At 41.9% G+C, this 15,552-nt stretch overlaps 1 protein-coding gene across 2 annotated transcripts in view; it reads right to left on the bottom strand.

Annotated features, from left to right (window-relative positions):
• Positions 1-3,730: 3,730 nt before the first annotated feature.
• MYO1A (myosin IA) overlaps positions 3,731-15,552 on the bottom strand; it is a 153,148-nt gene continuing 141,326 nt past the window's right edge. For both annotated transcript variants that reach the window (XM_073613838.1, XM_073613839.1), the window contains 5 exons: positions 13,864-13,970; positions 12,264-12,396; positions 9,688-9,837; positions 6,585-6,718; positions 3,731-5,009 (listed from right to left, as the gene is read on the bottom strand). In XM_073613838.1, the coding sequence (XP_073469939.1) occupies positions 4,886-5,009; positions 6,585-6,718; positions 9,688-9,837; positions 12,264-12,396; positions 13,864-13,970 (648 nt within the window). In that variant the 3' untranslated portion in view covers positions 3,731-4,885. The remainder of the gene's footprint in view (positions 5,010-6,584; positions 6,719-9,687; positions 9,838-12,263; positions 12,397-13,863; positions 13,971-15,552) is intronic.

Below are 15,552 nucleotides of genomic sequence, written 5' to 3'. Positions count from 1 at the left end.
AGTGTGAGAAGAGGAGAGAAGCGGACATCATGCCGGTTTGTTGACAGTGATCACTCCATCATTGGACGGAGCGATCATATGGTAAAGGGCTGCTGGGATTGGCCCTTTACTCTGATCCGTGACGTGCCGGGTCCCAAGAACCTGGCGAACATGGACACTCCTGTGTGCGCGCTCCAGGGGGTGCGCGGGAAGCGCAATTCTGGGAGGACGTCATTGTACGCCCTCCCACAATTATCCGACCGCGCTGTAGCCGTCATTTGGCTATGGCCTTGTCGGCAAGTGGTTAAAGCGGAGGTCCAGCTTTTAAAAGTTTTAAAAGTCAGCAGCTACAAACACGGTAGCTGCTGACTTTTAATAAGCACACTTACCTGTCCAGGGTGCCCACGATGTCGGTCGCACGAGGCTGATCCGTCCATCGGATCGGGTCCCGGCGCCGCCATTCGAACTAAGGGAAACAGGCAGTGGAGCCTTGCGGCTTCACTGCCCGTTTCCTACTGCGCATGCCCGAGTCGCACAGGTGCTTTGTGAATGGCCGGCTGTGTTCTGGCACACACACAGTTCCCAGAACACGGCGCGCCCCATTGCCCAGAAGACAACGCGAGGAGGAGAAGAATGAAGATCAACGCAGGGTAGGAAGTAGCAGATTAGGACGATCTGCCTAGCAACAGCCATTTCTGGTAAGTAAAAAAATTTTTTTTTTCAATTTTTTTTTTCAGATTTTTAGGACCATTTTTATGTAATTTTTTTTTTTAGGGTGGACCTCCGCTTTAAATGAACTTGTCAAGGCTGAGATGTTATTTGTTATCTGGTAGGCAGGAGTGAGCATTTCTTCAGTCTTTCCTTCCCCCGTAATCTAACTGAAATATTGTAGCAAAAAAGCTGAGAGGCTATAGCAGGGGCTGATTTGTGAACACAGACAAGAACTGTCACCAGAAATTACATAACTGTGTAATTTCTAAGTCAGTACCCCAGCACAGGAAGTAGATTCTAACCATGGATAGTACTGAAACACAGACTGTGTGGCTCTTATGGTGAGTTTGGTATGTTTAAAGTAGAAATTCTTGTAGGTTTAATTTCATTTTAAATAGTATGTCTGAGCCAAGCGACTTTCTGTTTGCTGCCAGAATTAGAGTAACGATGAGTGCTTCTCCACCTTTTTGTCATAAAATACAAGGCTTGCTCTGATTGGCTGAGTTGGAGAGGAAGGCTGATGACGTCATGCTTTCCACTTCGGGCCAATCAGAGGAAGCCTTGTATTCACTGATAAACTACAAGGCTTCTCCTGACTCTCTGGCACCAGATGGGAAGTTGCTCCTACTGCTGCCAGGAACAAAGCTCTGCTTACTGTTTTTAGCTAATGCCATTACAGTCCTTTATAGCACACAAGGTGGCTGCATCATTCTGTAATGGAAATAATATATTTGGGCCAACTTTGTTTCCAGTGACTTCCTGCCTGCAATCTGTAACATTTTGTATCCTCTGAGCATTCCTTCATTCTGCCTCTGTTACCCTTGTGCACCTCTGCCAGCTCCCAGCCTCTGTGATCCCCGATTAATTTCAGCCTGCCATTCATTATACCATCACCTGTACACTCCTAGGCAAGCCAAAGATTCGAACCATGTACAGGCAGGCTGAATGTACGATCGATCAACTTGGGTACAACCAGCATGCCGGGTTTTACCTGCAATTATCGCTAACAGCTGCTATAGCCACTAGCAATAATCACTGTCTTCTCTCAGTGGGGACAGCTTCCCTTGCCCCACCCACCCCCTGCCGGGAGAAGACAATGGCGGGGCAGGAGGGATTCCCACATCAACACTGTCTGTGTTGATGGGGGAATCAAGTGAATTTCTTTCCTGAAAAAATTTGCTCTGCGTATGGCCGGTGTTCTGCCGAGAAAGTTCCGCTCGGCAAATAAGGACCCCCCCTGTACTGCGCAGGCGCAGAGCTTGTGCAGTACGAAAAACAAGGGAGCTGCCAAAAATCTCCGAAGCTGTGAGTGAGCTGTTCACGGCGCCTACGCAATGAGCAGGACATTGTGCCCAACGCTGCCGCACGCTCCCGATGCTCGTACTACTCTGCAAGGGGCAGGTCTATGACTGTCATATCGTGGTAAACAATTTGAGAAGTATTCAAATGAAATCGCCCATGAAGATTGCAAAACCTGCCTTTAAACATGCCCCTTCGCCCCTTGCAGAGTAGCACGAGCATCGGGAGCATGCGGCGTTTGTTAGAATGTGGTGTTCTCATTGCGCAGGCGCGGTGTACAGCTGACTCTCATTCAGCTATTTTCGGCGGCTCGGTAGACTGGGTAGTGCTTCGTACTGCGCAAGCGCTGTGCCTGCGCAGTACGGGGGGGTCCTTATCCGCCGGGGGAACTTTTTCGGCAAGACACCGGCCCCAGTCTGCAGCCTGCGTCAGTGTCTCCCTATGTGCTCTTTGTCTGGTTTCTGCTCTGTGTCCCTGTGCACTTTCTACTTCTAGTGATCCTGTGTGGCTACCTGTTCCCAGTGCCTGTGTGTGTGTTTCCGTGCACTCACACCAGCTTGGGCTGTACTACCTATTGACCCGTGATCCCAGCGTCTGAGTGCTGCAATGGATTCTTACTGTACCTGTCCTTAGTTCCTAGTAGCTGCCTGTTCAGGTGAGTCAGAGGACCACGATCTGGTAATCTTCACCTTCAGTAGCTCTGGTGAACACAAGGTGACTCTTTAGACTCTAAGCCTCTGCCCTTTTAGAGGCTGTATGTGTGTTGGTGCTGGAATGTCTCACTGGAACCAGTGGGCATCCTGGATATCCTAGGTTCCTTGTGCACTCCAACAGTATCCAGCTCCTCTGGGACCCTCAAGCACTTCTGTATTCCTTGGACATCCCATCACCCTTAAGTTCCAATAAGTTCCTGCAGCCGAGTTCTTCTAAGGACCTTTACAATTCTCCCTGTGAATCCAGCACCTTACTGCTGCAAGTCAGTTTTGCTAGTACTCCTGCCTTCCCGTAAGTCCAGCATTGCAGTGCTGCAAGCTTCTCTGAACCATATGAGCTGTAGCCTGTGTAGGTGTTCTCCCCAAGCACACTTTCATTTAATGTACAGGCTGCACATGGGATCCAGCCATAATTGACACACATCATGTCTAAACATAGCCTCCTTCCACCATTCTTTGCACAAGATACTTCATTTCTAATGCTTCATTGTACAGGCCATTCCATCTCTGATTTGTCTTGCTTTAGATTGAGTAGTGACCCTTTCTCAAATGTTTACAGTTATCTGTGTCCTCACTGGAGAGAGTCAACCCTCTAATTGTCCTGGTGGCTATTGTCACTGAGACAGAAAGTGAATCCAAACATTTTGAGTTGTCACCAGAGCAAGAGGTGAGGGTATATCCCCCAATGGGGACATATGTCCTTCTGACAACTCAAAGATGAGAATTCTATTTACTTTGCGGAGATCTCTTCTACTTTGCTGTTTCATATCCAGGACAGGAAGTGAGGTGACAATTCCCAGAGGCACACAAGCAGCAAAAAATGAATTAACCTATTAGGGGTTTAACCCTTCCCTACATCTAAACAAAAAAAATAAACATTTTGGCTTTACATCGTTTACTAGAGCACTTTTTTTCCAACTCTGACTTCGCCTCTGCCAAACTTGCACCAACTTTGTACTCACCTGGTGCTACTGATCAACTTTTACAGGCATCCCAGTTTAAATATTAGAAAGAAACCACATAAGGGATGCACTGGTGAACCACTTTCAGTGTTTATTGAGAACACATTCTTTAATCTCATGGAGAATGTTCATGGGTCATAAAAAAACTTGACAGATCTGTACTTTAAGTGACACAGCATTTCTGCTTATGGGTAATAACATCCATATTGCTCTATGTGATATGTTTTTACACAGAAGCACTTTATGTGCTTTATTCTTATAAATGTACCTATGTATGTCAACTGTATGGTCCAGTGAAGTTCAAACCTATAATAAAACATTTATAAAATAAAAAAAAAGATTGATAAACCTTCATATATTCACTGTCTTAGGCCATAATTATTTAGTGCATGAAATTTCTCATTGATTAGGATTAGGAATTGCCCTTGCCCGGCAAAACTTAGTACAAGATGAGAGACATTTATACATATACATACTGAATTGGTATCTGAATTTCCTTTTTACTTTTATGATTGAAAGAAATTAAAATTATAAACATATTAACACCTAGCAAATCAAAGCTCACTGTGCTTCTCATTATTAACTGTACCATTACTCAATTTTCTCAGTGAGTCACAGTGGTAAGAAAACATGTTAAAATAGAATCCATATATTTATGTTTGGAGAGGACAAAAGGAGAGTGTGACAAGAACATGGTTAAATGAAAATCTTTGCTCTGTTTTTTGTTTGTTTTTTAAACAGAAGTTCAAAGATTTATTTCTATGAAATTATCCAAAGTTCAAAAGTATTAGTGTGTAGTAGGAAAATGTATTTTGCAAGGGTTTCTCAGCCCAGACAAACACCTTTCTTCCTTACAGCTGTGTTGTCTCTTGAAACATGCAAGTTGGCACTTGGAAGAATTTATCTTTACTGTTTTTTAATTGACCATCCTAACTATATTAGCCCAGTTTTGATCCATTCAGCCATGTACATGTTGCACCTGTTTCAAGAGACAAACTAGATGTAAATGAGGGATCTTTGCAGATGGGTTTAGCAATCCTTCAAATCATTCAATTCTGAACTGGAAAAGCAGAAAATTTGTTTGCATCTCAGACTTGTCCTTTGTTCATTTCTCCAAGAATTCTCTGACCCATGACTTTTCAGAACCATAGAAACCTTTTAGTTATGAGTCCATTGCTTCCTTAGGGTAAAACCTTCTCAAGTCATATTCTGCACACATTCTCATTGCACATACACTTCCACCATTTGGCTTCCCTTCTTCTTGAACACTGGCCCTTTGCCATTCTGTACTGCGGTTTCAACAAATTTAACAGCTACTGGGTCCTTCTTGAATGTCACAGAAAACCTAGACAGAGAATGAATAAATCAACAATTACATACCAGTCACATCAAATGTTATGAGGCAAACTCAACAAAGAAGTACAAAGTGCAGTAATCCATAGTAACCTCTCAAATTTCATATTTTCTTCCTATGCATAGGACACTGAAATGACTGCTGAGAGTTGTGGCACTTTACATTATTTTAAGCCTTTAAAGCTTAAGCTTAGCTATTTTTTTAAATTAACACAAGGTATGGTGCTTACATTGAATGAGAAGTGTCCCTTGTGCTGGTGGTTGTTCTCTTACTGGAAATCCCCATAGTGCAGCGGTAATCTTCCGGTGTTGCAGGGAGATAATAGAAGCTATACTATAGCTTTATAGTACTAAAGTTTCCCGCAATGAAAAGTGGGAATGGAGAACTGGGCCCCGAAGGTTCTATTTACGCCACTGCTCTGCAGAATAGACGCCTAAGTGCGGATATGATTACAATGTACAAATATATCAAAGGTGACTCCAATAACTATTAGCTCTAAGAGCCCTTGCACACTGGGGCGGGGGGCGGCGTCGGCGGTAAAACGCCGCTATTATTAGCGGCGTTTTACCGTCGGTATGCGGCCGCTAGCGGGGCGGTTTTACCCCCCGCTAGCGGGCGAGAAAGGGTTAAATACCACCGCAAAGCGCCTCTGCAGAGGCGCTTTGCCGGCGGTATAGCCGCGCCGTCCCATTGATTTCAATGGGCAGGAGCGGTAAAGGAGCGGTATACACACCGCTCCTTCACCGCTCCGAAGATGCTGCTGGCAGGACTTTTTTTACCGTCCTGCCAGTGCATCGCTCCAGTGTGCAAGCCCTCGGGGCTTGCACACTGGATACACAGCAGCGGCACTTTCGGGGCGGTTTGCAGGCGCTATTATTAGCGCAATAGCGCCTGCAAACCACCCCAGTGTGCAAGGGCTCTAAGGTCACTAAAGAGGACACACGGTCATCATTTGAGGTTAGAGGAAAGGGTTCTCCCCCAGGAATTGGTACTGAGCTGAGAGTGTCAACAACTTCAAAAAACTTTTAGATGTCTTCCTCAGGAAACAGAATATACAGGACTATGGAATTGTTAGAAAATAAAAATCAGACATGCATACACACACATACTAGTAGGTTGAACTGGATGGACTTGTGTCTTTTTTTTAACCTTACAAACTATGTAACTATTTAACTACTTGTCAGTGCTACATAAAGACTGTGCTTTACTGCTCCTCACAGTACCTGGTAGTTTGAAAACAATCCACTCCCTTATGTCAACTGTTCAAAGAGGAAGAGTTATTGCATTAAGCCGCCGAAAGGTGCCTCTAGTGACTAATTTACATATCTATATATTTATTATAATAAATTATATAAAAGTACTCTTTTTAAAAAAATGTAAATTTGCTCACTGATTTTACGCTATACTTTCCCTTTAACAATATCCTATAACAAAAGTTATTAGATGGCCCTCTGGCATCTTAACATATGTTGCCAGACTGATTGACTCCTTCTTTGGCAATCATAATATGACATTTATGGATGTGTTGGACTCATATATACAAAATACATTATCTGTAAGACATACTGATCAGTAATCTGCAGGTTCAGCTTGTTTTGTGTCATTTCCAGTACTGCTTGGTGAAGTTTAGATGTGATTTCTATTACATGCTCACTGGTTAATAGGATGTCATTTCCTCCCTTCCCACCTGGCGTGGCAGTCTGCAACACAGAGAGTCATTTTACAAATGCAGTCACAAAATGAACTACTACTGTAGGCATTAGAGTTAATGCAAGCATACAAACAAATTGAAACCTAAAAAGTGGACTTTCTAATAAAGCAAAGAATTAAAACAGTGAAGATTTTTTTATTCCATGGGTAATGTGAAAATGTTAATTGTGCTTAAGCAGTACCCTTAACAATATACTGTTTGACATGAATTCCTCCTGAAAAATAGCAGTACACATCCTGGAATGTGAGGGTGCCTGGGCAATTACTGCTTACAACCTTATAGTTGTATACCTGCTGTGTGAGATCATCCAAGGCACTGTGTTACTGGCAGTAAATCAAATGTGTACATCCACTGGATCCTGTTTATTCTTCAATACATTTTATTGGGCTCTGTTGCATTCAAGCATAATGCATTATCAACAGACCCTAGCCTCCCTTTCTTTGTCCTCTGCTTGCCTATTTTAGGCACAGTTTCTACTTTTTAGGTCCCCTTTAACATGCTTTTTCTTTCATCTGCAGGATGCAACAATAATGCACCTGTATTGCCCTGTCTATTAGTATGTGTATGAAAAAAAGCATCAGTCAATATATGTGTCAATGCATACTTTTCCAGTAAAAAGTTGCTTTAATTTAAATAATTTGATTAGTCTATGTGATAGAACTGTGTCTTGGCGCTTGCTGTATGTAATTCTATAATTATATACTACAGGTATTATATAGCGCTCACAATTAATATAGTGCTTTACTTATACAGTATATTGTACATTCACATTAGTCCCTGTCCTCGTGGAGCTTGCAATCTTGCAAGGCTCCAACCTCATTTGCATATATACACATACTATGATGATTTAGAACAGGGGCCAGTTAACCCACTATGTCTTTGGATTGTGGGAGGAAACTGGAATACATGGAGGAAACCCACGTAAGCATCCAGAGCACATACAATCTCCATGCAGGCAGTGTCCTTGTTGGGATTTGCCAATAAAAAGGGGAAGTTCCGCTTTAAGGCCTCCTCCCCCGCTCCTGTTTTTGAAATGGAGCATTTGGGGAGGGGGGAAGCGGGTACCCGAATTTGATAGGTATCCGCTCCCACTTCCACTCCGATCGCCTAGGCTATCGGAAGTTCTCCTTCCTCTTCTCCCTCCCACAGTCTTCTGGGACACATGACAGGTCCTAGAAGACTGTGGGACTAGCCGCACCGCTCGCGCATGTACAGTGGGCACCTGGCTTTGAAGCTGCAAGCTGTCACAGCTGGGTGCCCATAGTAAAGTTAAGGCGAGAGAGGACACAGGGAGAAAATAGCTGGGGTGAGCACTCCGCTGGATCAAGGGACTGGTGAGTGGCTGTTTATTAAAAGTCAGCAGTTAGTTTTTGTAGCTACTGACTTTTGATTTTCACTTAAGAGTCTGAAGCTCTTCTTTAACAAAGTTTCTTTAAATAAGCACTGCTTGATAAAGGAAAGTGGGTTCCATGATAAAAAGTTCTGAGCTCATTGCTCAAAGATACCAAAACTCCAACTATTGCATTCAATGTGAATAGTTGGTTTTGGCAAAACAGGCCATTTTAAGACTCTTTTCAGAGTAATATTCTCCATCTCTTTCCAAATCAAAGCAGGAAAAATGCAAAATGGTTAAGGCTATTTTCTTTAACAAAAGTTTTTAATCGGCTGTAAGCATATTGTACAGACGTAAATAACCACATGAGATACAGAAAATAAAAGGTAGACATCGGCTTGTAAAGCAACAGGGATGCAGTCAAATAAAATGCAGTTGAAAGTATACCAAAAGAATCAAAAACAAAACAACAAGAGAAGGCAGCCACGTGTAAACCAGTGTTAGAAACACACAGGGTCAAGCAGAACACCAGTATGCAAATATCAATGAAGCCTCTCCTGAAGGGAAAGGGGGAACCAGATTGATTAGGTTAAAGGGCAACAAAGCTAAAAAAAAGGGTCTGGAGGATATTAGTTATGAGGAAAGGTTGCGAGCACTGAACTAATTCTCTCTGGAGAAGAGATGCTTGAGAGGGGATATGATTTCAATTTACAAATACCATACTGGTGACCCCACAATAGGGATAAAACTTTTTTGCAGAAGGGAGTTTAACAAGACTCGTGGCCACTCATTACAATTAGAAAAGAGAAGAAGAAACTATTAGATAAGCACCTGAACGACCGCAACATACAGGGATATACAATGTAATACTGACATATAATCACACACATATATAGGACTTGATGGACTTTTTTCAACCTCACCTACTATGTAACTATGTAACTATATGATTAGTGACTGCTCATGCCAGTAAATACCTTTACCAGCAAATCACGATCAGGGAGGTACAGAGAGAAAAGATGGGGAAAAATAATGGGAAAAGGTGGAAGGTCATGGCTATTTTCAAATACCCATAAATAGCACCCTGTGTGTGGTGTGGGTGACATCACAGCTATTTTTTTAAAATACCGAGATACAATTTTAGGAGTAGAGATCATCCTCTGAACATGTTTTCTATTTTACTCCAGTCAATTGCAGGCCTGGTCATCCCCACTCTGCAGCACACAAAAACAAAGGGGTGGGATGCTGGTGACATTAGTGCCCTTGTATGGACAAGTGTCCATATATAGTGAATATCAGTAGTTAAATATAGGCATATGTGTGCATATAAGGGCATTGATGTCACCAGCATCCCACCCCTTTGTTTTCGTGTGTTGCCGGGTGAGTAATGACCAGGTTCGCAGCTGATTAAAGTAAAAAGAAGTGCAATTTTGATATTTTGACAGGGATGAGTTCAGAAGATGCCAAAATTCATCCCCGGTTAGGAGTCAGCTATGTGATGTGATTATTTAACACAAATATGGATGGAAATAATGTAAGCAATATGCTTCTTGCCAAATGAGAGTTTGGAGGCCAAAAAGTCTAGCAAGTGGTTTTGATAAAATACAACACATGTAGAATAATACCTGAGCAAGCTTAATAAAAAAGATTCCATCACTGAACCTGGTAACAGAAACATTGGCAATCTCATTCAACTTCACTAATGACTTCACTTGTCCTTTAGCATCCGCAAGAGCTAAGTGACTTTTTGTAAGACAAAGTAACGTGGGCGTTCCCTGTAATAAAAAAAAGACATTTATTAGGTTGTCATAGTTAAAGGAGCCATCTACCCAAATGTAATGTTTTCGTTTTGGATAGATGCAAGCAAGATTAATTGGCATTCTGCTTCTATGCATCTCTAGAGAATTTCTGCACCACACCACAGTTCCCAGGTCAACCAACATGAGACTCCTCCTGCTAAATGAGGATGGAGAAACTGTGGGACAGAGCTAGGAACTCCATCAGGATGGTCTCACAACTGTAGTCCCTAAAAGATATCAGAGCTACTGTGTGATTTAATCCACCAACACCTATCCAAGCCCGAGAGATTTCAGTGGATCGAAAAGGGCAGTATATTATACAAAGATTCTCTTTGGACTGCTATACCATGCTTGGTAAACTACATTTTCTGCGTAATAAACCATTTACCTACTAAAAACATATTTTCATTAACATTTTAACTATCCATTTCTAGCTTTAAATGGTCATCAACAATGAACAGTCTCTTTAATTCTGAATAACACATTTACAGTCTTATCTATTCAAGCACTAACGTTCCAGTGATTGAGAATGATACACAAAGTAAATCTTCAGAAGCACAACTCAAATCAGAGCAGGGGCGGCTTGTCCATTAAGGGTGCACAGGCGCCGCCCTCCTTATCCATGCCGCCGCCCCTTAGATCCATGCGTCCGGCCCCTTGCAGGATGTCGGACCAATGAATTCCAATATGGGGGTGTTTTCTTTTTTTTTGAAGCACTGATTGAAGGCTCCAGACGCACTAATAGGCTTCAAAATAGGGTGGGCTCAGGGATGCAGAGAATGCGCTCGGAGCCCACCCAGGTGTGTTACAATAGCGAATTAATATTCACTATTGTAACACTGATCCTATTTCCGGCCAATCAGGAAGCGGGTCTGAGACCCGTCACCCAAATGGCTGAAAGGACAGGGGCCTGATGCCTAAAATGTTTTTCTTAGTTTTTGTTATAAAATTTTGCAAATAAGTCATTTTTCTCCTTCATTGATGTGCGCTGATGAGATTGTACGGATGGGCACTGATAGGCTCCACTGGTGGGCACTGATGAGGAGGCACTGATGAGGCTGCACTGATATGTGGCACTTATGGGCAGCCCCGATGGGCACTGATGAGGAAGCACTGATAGGTGGCACTGATAGGCATTAATAGGCAGCACTGATGGGCACTGATAGGCAGCGGTGATGGACACTGATTGGCAGCACTGATAGGCACTGGGCACTGTTGGGGCTGCACTGATAATCAGGACACTAATGATCAGTGTCCTGATTATCAGTGTAAATGGCCCCTGTCACACTTGCCGGTTCCTGGCTCTCCTCTCCTCACGCCGTGACAGCGCGTGGGGAAAGGAATGCCAATGACCAGCAACTTTGTTTACATGTGATCAGCTGTGATTGGACACAGCTGATCACATACTAAGAGGCCGCTGTGATTGGCCCTTTACCCTGATCTGTGATCTGAAGGACACAGCAATGACAGAGCATGCCACAGGGGATGTGCGGGGGGGCGTGGTTCTGGGAGGATGTCCATGGACGCCCTCCCAGAACTGGAACACTGCTCTGTAGCCATCTTTTCTCTAAAGAAAGGTCAGGAAGTGGTTAAAGAAAAAAAAATACAGCTAATACAGAATGCAGTCTAGCACATGACCTAAAAATGATTTATTACAGGCATTTATTTAGCGCGGACAATGTATGCAACAGTTTATATACTGAACAATTACATCGGCCCCTGCCCTCAAGGAGTTGCAATCTAAGGTCCCTATCTCAAATGCATGAACACATGTAAACACATACTGGGGCCAATTCAGACAGGGGCCAGTTAACCTACAAGCATGTCTTTGGGATGTGGGAGGAAACTCACACAAGTACATGTAAACTCCATACAGATAGTGTCCTGGCCAAAATTTGAGGACTCCAGTGCTGCAAGGCAGACATGCCAACTACTCAACGAAAATATTTGCCAGCACACCTGGCATCATCACATGCCTGTCAAAGTGGTCCTGCAAGGCTCCGGAACGTTGAACTATATGGTTTGTGATGTGATATTTCTTCAATAAAAAAAATTGGCTGTAATTGAAGATCTGTGGTGTGCTGGCAAATATTTACGTCATGTTGTGTATGATCCAGTATCCAGCTGGTGGTCTCTGCAGCACCCAATGATTTTGAGAGCTCATTCCACTAATGCGTGCAATGGGAATATCAACTGTTAAATGCCAACTACTCAGCCACTGTTAATTCTTCCAGCTATTTTTTGTATAATTCCGTTTTATCTCCTCTGTAGTAATTTTATTAGTAGCCTATGTTTAATGTATTGTATCCATCATAAATATATTACTAAATGTATGCTAAATGTGGGAATTAGCAGGAAAGAAATCTACTGACCAACTCTTGGTAAAAATAAACAAGATATACCTTGCCATCAGTTTTACTGATTCTTTGGACATTGGCAGCTACTTCTATTTTACCAGGAATAGTTGTAACCAGCTTCTGAAGTTTTGGATTATTCTGTATACCCACGTAATCTCCCTGGAATGGTTTTGGAACACTAGGAAGAAAAAAATAATTAAAAAAAATTAAAAATAAAGAAATTAGATTTATTTGTAGCAGAACATTGGTGATCGGGTAAGAATTAAATGTATTACTTGCTACATAATGACAATGTGTTTGGGTCTTTGGTTCAAAAACTTTTGGGGCACTATGATCTTGGAGTCCATAAACTATTAATTACTGCTTATTGACCAGATAAGACATTCATTATTAGACCCGAACAGGGACAAAGCCTAGCAAAGTAAATAAGACTTTTCATACATATGAGAAGGGTAGGGGTTGGTTTGGTGGACCATGGAAGGGATTTAGTATTTTGGCATTCGACTAAGGCTAACCATAGACGGATTGAACTTTGGCTGGTTCAGCAAGAACCTGCCGAATTTTGATTCATGAATGGGCAGGCTGGTTGTACTGACGTCGATCCATCAATCAACTTCAATACAACTAGCCTGTTGGGTTTCATTTGTGTGAACACTGCCAATGGCTATAGCCACCAACAGTGATCATTGTAATCTGCCGTGGGGGAAGGCTCCCGGCTGGCAGAACACAATAGCGCTGCGGGAGGTATTTCCACATCAACACTGATTTTGTTGATGGGGGAATCAAGTCATTTTCATTCCTTCGACCTGTGGTTAAGGGAAAGAAAATTATATAATGTATGGCTTGCTTAAGTTGAGTGGTATTAATGGGTAACTATGTGTGAAAAAAAAAAATCTGTGCACAAATCACTCAGACCGAAGCTGCAAGCTAAAATAATGAAAATCAGCCCCAAAATATGCATATGTGTTGCTCTGCTCCTTAATCAGAATAACATAAATTCATGAACATATAAAAATCCAGTGCAGGCCCGTCAAGTTCACCCACCCCAAACAGGCTGATGCATGTCTTTATGGACCTTGCTTTGTGTACTGGTCCAAACCATTTGGTGGAGGGGAGATTATGGTGTGGGGGTTTTCGTTCAGAGGTTGGGCTTGGCCCTAACTCTTAAGTGGTCGGCATACCAAGACATTTTGGACAATTTCATGTTGTGAACACATTGGATAACTGCATTCTCAGTGCTGAAACTGTATTTATCTTTACTATTTCATTTTTTTTTTTTAGTAGATTTAGTAAGGGTTAGAAACTCTATGTGATTTTAAACGTTTCTGTGTTTCCTGTCCCAGGACACCTGTTCTCCTCATTTCTATTCCTGGTGTCATTGGGACAGGAAGTGATGGTTTATCTCCCCATTGGTGTCAGAGAACCTGACAGAAATTCTAACTTATTCTTAGCACGAAAAAAGTAGAGATTGACTGGAGCTGTTTATTTACAGGTCAGTCTTGATACTTCAATAGGCTAAAACCACACTATGACGAAGAAAGACATGAAGGAAAACAGAGATAATGTTTGAAAACTTTCACTACTACCCATTGATTTGTAATTTTTAATTTAGCTGTCTTATCACTACACAGATAATAATACTAACCTTGCTGGGTAAGATTTCTTTTTACCACGAAATAGTTCACTGGCACTTAATTTAACTTCGAGGGCAGCTTTGCGTTGTGGGGTTAATGATTGCCTAAATTTCTTACACTATACAAAAATAAAAGGAAGAAAATGCTTTACTCACTTCTGAATATACAGTATCTGGCATGTTGTACTAGATCTATTTTAAAGCCTGTAAAAATTGTAATTACCAACCATTCATTTTTTAACCACTTGACCTCTGGAAGATTTTACCCCCTTCATGACCAGGCCATTTTTTGTTATTCAGCACTGCACTACTTTAACTGGCAATTGCGCGGTCATGCAACACTGTACACAAACTGCATTTATATAATTATTATTATACAGAATTTATATAGCGCCAACAGTTTGCGAAGCACTTTACAATGTTAGGGCAGACAATTACAATACAATTCAATACAGGAGGAATCAGAGGGCCCTGCTCATATATGATTTTTTTCACACAAATAGAAAGTTCTTTTGGTGGTATTTGATCACCACATATTTTTTTTGGCTATATAAGTGAAAAAAGACTGATAATTTTGAAAACAAACATTTTCTACTTTCTGTTATAAAACATATCAAATAACATTTTTTTTAATAAATTTGGGGCAAAATATATTCTGCTACAAGTCTTTGTTAAAAAAAATCCCAATAAGTGTATATTAATTGGTTTGTGTGAAAGTTACAGCATCTACAAACTATGGTATATATATTTGAAAACTGATCAATCCAAATTTTTTGAGGTCCTTAAAATGCCGAGACAATACAAATACCCCCCCCCCCCCCTCCAAAAAGACCCCTTTTTGGAAAGTAGACAGTCCAGGGTATTTAGTAAGAGGCATGGTTAGTTTTTTGGAGTTATAACTTTTTTGTCACAATTTTTTGGAAATTGAAATTAAATAAAATTTGTTTTTCTTTTAACTTTTTTTCACATACTGTTACCAGTGCAGTACAGCATCATCACATGACTGATGTGGCAGTGATCAGGAATACTGACTTTGTGACAGTATGTTAACAACTTGCCGACCGTCCGCCATCGTTATATGTCGGCTGTTTAAAGAGGAATACCATTGTTATGGCAGCAGCTAGCTACCATAACCCCGGTATCCTCTTCAAGAGTGGGCAGTCGGCTTTCAGATAAGAGTGGTCTCTGCGGCGGATCCGCAAGATCACTTTTATCGGTGGCGGGAGAGTGCCCCCACGCTCTGGTGCCCTCCGTCGCTCTTACCAGAGCCACTGGCAGCGTTGAGGCAATTGGATCCTTCTCCGTATCTGATATGGAGCTGAGTGAGCTCCATACCATTGTAGGGTGGAAGTGACGTCAAAACATCACTTCCGCCCATAGCTCTTAAAGGGATATTTTTTTTTTTTTTCTTTCAAATTACATTTTTTTATTATTATTATTATTGCATTTTAGTGTAAATATGAGATCTGAGGTCTTTTTGACCCCAGATCTCATATTTAAGAGGTCCTGCCATGTCTACATTCCTTGTAATGCCCCGTACACACGGTCGGATTTTCCGATGGAAAATGTCCAATCGGAGTGTGTTGTCAGAAATTCCGTCCGTGTGTGGGCTCCATCAGACATTTTCCATCGGATTTTCCAATACACAAAGTTGGAGAGCAGGAGATAAAATTTTCCGACAACAAAATCCGTTGTCGGAAA

This window comes from Aquarana catesbeiana, linkage group LG02 (assembly GCF_042186555.1).
Source record: "Aquarana catesbeiana isolate 2022-GZ linkage group LG02, ASM4218655v1, whole genome shotgun sequence".
In the NCBI taxonomy this organism is placed as follows: domain Eukaryota; kingdom Metazoa; phylum Chordata; class Amphibia; order Anura; family Ranidae; genus Aquarana; species Aquarana catesbeiana.
This window is presented reverse-complemented; position numbering and strand designations above follow the sequence as displayed.